General features: G+C 52.1%; 1 protein-coding gene across 1 annotated transcript; it reads right to left on the bottom strand.

The window, feature by feature from the left end:
* Nucleotides 1-876: 876 nt before the first annotated feature.
* On the bottom strand, nt 877-6644 carry LOC148590859 (uncharacterized). Its single transcript, XM_088538379.1, has 5 exons — nt 6573-6644; nt 3179-3372; nt 2523-3118; nt 1724-1785; nt 877-1128 (listed from the first exon to the last, which is right to left on the bottom strand). The coding sequence occupies exons 1-5, from the start codon at nt 6642-6644 to the stop codon at nt 877-879; spliced, it is 1176 nt and encodes a 391-aa protein (XP_088394505.1).
* Nucleotides 6645-7265: the final 621 nt, after the last annotated feature.

Raw genomic sequence — 7265 nt, 5'->3', positions numbered from 1 at the left:
AACAAGGTGTTATATAGCTAGGTTTACAACGTCACATCCGTCTGCTTACACCATAGACTAAACACTATTGGCTGTTAGGGGCCCTATCTTTCCGTACAGCACGATATCTTCCGGCCGCCGTTCCCTAACTATCTGCAACACCGCCGCAGTTGAGGTCGCTGAGGATGCGTCTGTAAAGACCGTTGGTCCCTGTTGGGGTCGGTCCATGATCTTCTGTGGGAGGTCGATGTTGACAATTGTCAGCATTTGGGTCCAGGGGGGCTTTGTGGCGTACCGGACCTCTCCACCAAATCCGACGAGAGCTATGGCCAGATACTCTGACATCGCCACTGATTGCGTTGGGAGCTGTTTGCGGAAGGGCAGGTATATCCTGGCAGGCTCGATACCTAGGTGTCTTAGGGCAAGTTTCCTGCCTTTCATGATGAGATTGCCAAGACACTCGACTCCCGGAGAAAACGCACACGATGGTTTTCCTAGGACTATCCATTGTATTGGTTGAGCTTTTTCAGGAGGGCCCTGCGCTAGAGCTCCTACTCCCCCTCCTTCCATAAAGTGTACGTATAGATCAAGTGGTATATTTGGGTTCCACCTGGCGAGTGTGGTTGATGATACCTGCTGTTCAATAAAATCGAGAGAGTCCATTGCTTCTGTCGTTAGAGTTTTTCGTTCCCATGGGCTCTTTCCTTTCAAGAGGTCGTACAGGGGGGTCATGATTTCGGGAGGGATCAGGATAATATTGCGGAGCCACTGTAAGGATCCCACTAACTGCTGCATATCGTGGAGCGTCTTAATGTTCCGACGGATTTTTATTTGGGGGGGGGGGTTACATAAGAACTTGTGATCCCTACTCCCAGAAAACTTACACATGATCCCCTTTTAATTTTTGCACTCGCGATTTCGAATCCGTTTGTTTTTAGGGTTTCTGAAACCGTTAACACCAGTTGGTCCACCTGCCTTCCTGACGGTGCAGCAATTAAGATATCGTCCATGTATTGAATGATAGTTACAGTCGGGTTGCTGCGCCGGACTGGTGCCAACGCACGATCCACCGTAATCTGGCAGATAGTGGGTGAATTGATCATTCCTTGAGGCAGCACTTTCCACTGGAAGCATAGGTTGGGGCGCTGGCTGTTTGGAAACACAACAGAAAAGGCAAACCGCTCTCTGTCTTCCTCATGGAGAGGTATCGAGAAGAAATAGTCTTTGATATCAAGGACAGCACAGGGTTGTCCTTCCGGTATCATAGAGTTCATGGGCAACAACGTTTGAACAGGACCCATGGGTTGGATTCTCTTGTTTACTTCACACAGGTCATGGAGGAGACGGAACCCCTCGCCGTTTCATTTGGGTATTACAAAAACTGGGGTGTTCCATGGGCTGGTGGAGGGCTCTATGTGACCTCGCTGCAATTCGCGGTCAACTAGCTCGAGAAGGGCATCCATTCGAGGCTTGGATAGGGGCCACTGCTCAACCCACACTGGGTCGGACGATTTCCACGTCAGTCTAATTGGTGGAGGTGGGTGTACGGCAGTGGCCCTTAGAGTAAATTTGTCACCCTGGCTTTTAATAGAGCCAGAGCGTCCCTTCCCAGCAAGGGTGGGACTCCTGCCATGACATATGGAAAAAGGGTGATGGTTTTCTCCGGCCCCTTTTCAGTGTGAAGCGTGATTGCTACCAATTGAACACTCTTTCGAGCTCGGGTTAATCCGCCGACTCCACCTACCATGGGTGTGTCTTCCAATTTCCAGTGTGGGGGCCAATTTGTCTCAGGAATAACTGTAACATCTGCTCCAGTGTCAATTAAAAAGGGGACACTAATAGTGGCGTCATTTAAGGTATTATAGAGGGAACAGATCCCCCACACCACCGGCGGATTGTCACATTTTACTGCCAGGGCCACCCTGGGGTCTCGTCCACAAGGGGTGGTTCTTGTTGTCCCTGGGATAGGGGCTGATTTAGCTCGGCCGTCGATTGGGCCATTAAGTTGGTCGGTCGAGGGGGTAGCAGGTTCGAGAACGCCCCGCTCCATCCAGGGTTGGCATAGTTGGGCCACCTCATGTTCCGAGTGGGAGAGGGCTGTGCATGGCCCAGGTGCCCTCTCCCCGCCCCGTTTCCCTGGAATTTGGATCTGCATTCTCTAGCGAAATGTCCTTTCTTACCGCAGGCCCAACACGGCCCTTTGGGTCGATTCTGGCGTAGGGGGAACGCTGCCAGCGAGTCCCCCAGCCAAGGGCAGTTTACTGCAACATGGTCTGCCTGGCCACATTTAGAACATGTCATTACATTGGCTATTGCGGCATGAACAGCCGCCTGAATTGGGGCCAGATGCTCTTCCTTTGTAACATGCTTAATCATGTCTGCGATACTTGCCCCTGCCGGCAATGATCGCAAGATTTCTTTGGTTGCCGAATTGCATTGTTGGCGTAAACATTCCGCTACGACCGGGCTTTTTGCCTCTGTGGGCAGGGACGAAGAGTCAACCGCTGCCTGGAGACGATCTACAAATCGTGTAAAGCTCTCACTTTCACTTTGCTTTATTGAGGACCATGGTGATGGTCTGGCAACAACTCTGCAGGCTGTGCGAATAGCTTCTCTGGCCGCACAAGTAGTTGCCATAACTTCATGGGCTTGCATGCCATGGGCCTGCGCCTGGGGGGTGATCATTGTTGGATCTGTACCCATTAACCGCTGCAGGCTGGAGCCGTGTAATGGATGATCTGCCCCAGTTACTTGGGCTAAACACTTTGTACAGTTGTCTTCCCATTCTTGTCTGAAAACGATCATGCCTGCTCCATGAAAGATTAGCCTACAAGTTTGTTTTATATCAAACGGGAGCATATCGTCCCCCCCGAAGATACCATCTATGAGGGTTGAGACCATAGCAGAATTAATCCCTTTATCTGCAATTGCTTTAACAATCATTTGCACATCCTTACGGTTTATCGGCGAGTAGACCCTCTGTCCTGCCTCCGTCACCCGGACTGGGAACGCTAGCGCGGCCGATGGGGCCCACTCGGCACACGCGATCTTTATTTCCTTCCAGTCCGTGAGAGGGGTTTCTTCCTTTTGCGGTTTTTCTTTAATTCGAATGGGAATATTTTGGCTCTTAGTTCTTTGGCTCTTAGCTCTGTTTACCTTCTTTTTCTCCTTCCTTAAGTTTGAATCAGTTGTGAGCCACTCGTCCTCACTAGTGTCTGATCCGGAGCCGGAGCTGGAGCCAGAGCCGGAACTCGACTGACTGGTCACTTCCGGGCTCCGGTACTTTTTCGTTGGGCTCTGGCCCCGCCCACTTCCCTTGCGGGCGGGCTGTTCCCCCCTCCTTGGCTCGCCCCGCCTCCTACTCACGGAAGCGCGTTTTTTCAAACGGTCGCTCTGATTGGTTCTCAGCGCCTCACTCGGGCCTCCCTCACCTGACCGGTCACCCCCACCACCTTTCTCCTCCTTGTTCTCCTCCCCCACCTGTTTATCTAACGGTTCCCATCTGTTCTTGTTCTTCTCCCCCTCTTGTTTATCTAACGGTTCCCGTCTGTTCCCGCCGGGAGCATCCTCGCCCCGCCCTTCTCCTTGTGGCACAGCGCCATTTTGAGGGGCATAGGGCGGTGGCCTGACCCAGGTGTCTCCATGGTCTGACTTCTTTTCGATATTTCTAGCTTCCTCGGCTAGCTCGCTCCAAACAGATTTCGGCTGTTTTTGCTCCTCTGTAAGTGGGACGGGGTTCGGGGATTGAGGGGACGCATCGCCCTCTTGCAGATCTTTAGACTCAGCAGAATCGCCATCATCTGGGGGGTGCAAAGTCTGTGCGGCTGCCCCGACTCCCGTTTTCGAGGTGGCCAACAAACAGTCCTTTACCGCCACCCAGGTCTCCTGCTCTTTCATAGCTTTCTGCAACGCCTGTACAACTTTTCCCCAAGCCTTAAGGTTTTTCCCACAACCCGAGGACATCGTCTCCTCGGCTAACGCCTTGGTACATTTTTCCCACACTTCAGGGTGGAGAATATCCACCGGCTGGTCTATAACCTTAATTTTTAAAAGCCTTGCAACAGCGAGAGTAAAATCTTTTGGCTTAAAATCAATCCCCCAATATTTATGTAATTAATTGCGATACGACCTTCACAAGGGCTTCCATCCTCCTTGTTGGTCTGGGAGCGTCCTCCCCGCTGGGCTGGTCCAGCCGCTCCGGCCGCCGTTCACCCGTCCAGGCGATGATCCCGGGTTTCAGCACCACTTGTTGCCGTTCAAGCGGCGTGGCGACCTGGTTCAGGAACGGCACGGTGACCACCCCCAGGCCGATCGGGCCATCAGCTCGCTAACACCAATGTGGTGGACAGCAAATGGCGTTTATTGATGGGTAACAAGGTGTTATATAGCTAAGGTTTACAACGTCACATCCGTCTGCTTACATCATAAACTAACACTATTGGCTATTAGGGGCCCTATCTTTCCGTACAGCGCGATATCTTCCGGCCGCCAGACCCTAACTACCTGCAACAGCGTTGCCATAATAGCAGCTTGCTACAGCATGAGGCAAGTGAGACACTACCTTGATGACCAGCTGAAAAGCCTAAGCGTCTCCGACCATAGTCAAGGGCAAGACTGGGTTGGCCTCTGTGTTTGCCACCAAGAAGAACCTCGAGCTCCGCTGTTGGCTGCAACCCATTAGGCGTTGAGCGGTGGGGACACATGCCATGCCAGACCTTGATGTGAGTGATGGCCACCTCTGTCTCTGAGGGTCATCTAGGAGGCAAGTGTAGACCAGGCGGCCTGCTGCTGGCATGAGTGACAGCTAGCATAATTAACTTGAGACTAAGTACACAGAACCTCCGTCCCCGGAAAAGTGATGGAACGGCTCATACTGGCCGTTGTCTCCAGGCACATGGAGGACAAGAAGGTGCTCAAGAGTAGTCAGCATGGATTCACCAAGGGGAAATCTTGCCTGACTAACCTGATAGCCTTCTATGATGAAATGACCGGCTGGATAGACAAGGGGAGAGCGGTGGATGTCGTCTATCTCGACTTCACCAAGGCTTTTGACACCGTCCCTCACAACATCCTCCTGGGCAAGCTCCGGAAGTGTGGGATAGATGAGTGGACAGTGAGATGGATTAGGAACTGGCTGGATGGCAGGGCCCAGAGAGTGGTGATCAGCGGTGCAGAGTCTAGTTGGAGGCCTGTGGCTAGTGGGGTCCCCCAGGGGTCAGTCCTTGGTCCAGTCCTGTTCAATTTATTCATCAATGACCTGGATGAAGGCACAGAGTGCTCCCTCAGCAAGTTTGCTGATGACACGAAACTGGGAGGAGTAGCCGATACCCCAGAGGGCTGTGCTGCCATCCAGAGGGACCTGGACAGACTGGACAACTGGGCGGTGAAAAACCTCATGCAATTCAACAAGGCCAAGTGCAAGGTCCTGCACCTGGGGAGGAATAACCTCAGACACCAGTACAGGCTGGGGACCGACCTTGTGGAGAGCAGCTCTGCAGAGAAAGACCTGGGTGTCATGGTGGATGATAAGTTGACCATGAGGCAGCAGTGTGCCCTCGTGGCCAAGAAGGCTAATGGAATCCTGGGCTGCATTAAGAAGAGCATCTCTAGCAGGTCGAGGGAGGTGATCCTGCCCCTCTACTCAGCCCTGGTGAGGCCGCATCTGGAGTATTGTGTCCAGTTCTGGGCTCCACAGTACAAGAGGGATGTGGAGCTGCTGGAGAGAGTCCAGCGCAGGGCTACAAGGATGATCAGGGGCCTGGAACATCTGCCCTATGAGGAGAGGCTGAGGGAGCTGGGCCTGTTCAGCCTGGAGAAGAGAAGGCTGAGAGGGGATCTAATCAGTGTATATAAATACCTCAAGGGAGGGAGTGCAGAGGACGGGGATGGTCTCTTTTCAGTGGTGGCCACTGATAGGACTAGAGGAAATGGCTGGAAACTGAAACATCAAAAATTCCATAGGAACTTAAGGAAAAATTTCTTAACAGTGAGGGTGACAGAGCACTGGAAGAGGCTGCCCAGAGAGGTTGTAGAGTCTCCTTCTCTGGAGCTCTTCAAAACCCGCTTGGATGCAGTCCTGTGCCACGTGCTCTAGGTGTCCCTGCGTATGCAGGGGGGTTGGACTAGATGATCTCTAGAGGTCCCTTTCAACCCTAAGCATTCTATGATTCTATGATTCTATGAACTTGCCTGAAAAATTGCTTATGCTAACTCTGCTAACTCACATGTAGGCCTGCTGGACTACTTAGGCCACCCTGCACAGTAGGGCGGCTTATCATTTTACATACCAGGTTCAAAGGAAAAAAAAAAAAAAACACAGAGAGATGTAAGAACGTCATTGCTCCAGGGATCACTGCCGCGCAAGCACTGACCATGCTACACAGACTGGGATGCTGGCTAGCAAAATCCTGCAGTGCTACAACGACAGCTTTGCCATCATTGTTAGTAGATGTAGACTCGGCTCAGCACGCAACCTTGCTGCAATGGCTATGCTTCTGCTTATGCATGACCGCAGATGTGAGGAGGCAGGGGCATGTGCTGCATGACTCTAAGCGATCACACTACATCTATGCATGCCCAGGTCCGGACGTTACAGGACTTGACTCATGAATTGACAGTGGATGGTGATCGGACTCCATTCGGACGATGGACGTGGGGTTGTCCATGGCTATAGAAACTGTTATTCGAGCTGTTATTTCTATTTCCAATATTATCATATGCTGTATCCCTTGCATAATGATGCTGACACAAGGCATGGTTGAAACTGCTATGAAAACGTTATCTGTTCGGGCGCTTGGCTACGATAGATTGACCTCTACAGATTGCGGGGTGGTATGTATAGGAGGTGAGAATCTTTATGATTGTTTATGATCTCTACAGATCACAGGGTGGCATGTATTGGAGATGGAAATTTCTGTGATCTGTAGAGTCATAAAAATCTCCTGTGAGAAGAAGAGGCCAGACCTTGAGAAAAAGATGTTTGCCTGCCTAGGCTGAGTGATAAGGAGCAGGGATGCAGCTGCTCAGCTCGGTTCGCAGGCAGACCCCTCTGAAACCTGTTGAAGCCGGCCGCTCAGCCGGGCTTGTAGCCAACTTAACCGCAGACATCCTCCAAACTAGCTTTGGAGGTCAAACACCTGGAAATGAGGAAGAAGAGGAGGAAGGCAGGACCCTCGAATTGAGGGCTGGGACCCCCGACTGGGATGCGCACCTGCGCACCCAGTGGGGCAGAGTTGCACAACTAGAGGCGGAGTTTGCCCGCCCCCCTGGGCTGCCTCCTGGGTCGT

The sequence above is a fragment of the Tinamus guttatus genome, unplaced genomic scaffold (assembly GCF_059628265.1).
Source record: "Tinamus guttatus ecotype Peru unplaced genomic scaffold, ASM5962826v1 Tinamus_guttatus_pri_ptg001059l, whole genome shotgun sequence".
NCBI classification, from domain to species: domain Eukaryota; kingdom Metazoa; phylum Chordata; class Aves; order Tinamiformes; family Tinamidae; genus Tinamus; species Tinamus guttatus.
This window is presented reverse-complemented; position numbering and strand designations above follow the sequence as displayed.

Coding starts and splice junctions, on each gene's coding strand:
- LOC148590859 (XM_088538379.1), bottom strand. CDS start 6,644: ATGGACAACCCCACGTCCATCGTCCGAATGGAGTCCGATCACCATCCA. Junction 3,119..3,178: donor TCAGACACTAGTGAGGACGA/GTGGCTCACAAC, acceptor CAGAGCTAAGAG/CCAAAGAACTAAGAGCCAAA. Junction 1,786..2,522: donor CTCAATAAAGCAAAGTGAAA/GTGAGAGCTTTA, acceptor ACACTGGAGCAG/ATGTTACAGTTATTCCTGAG.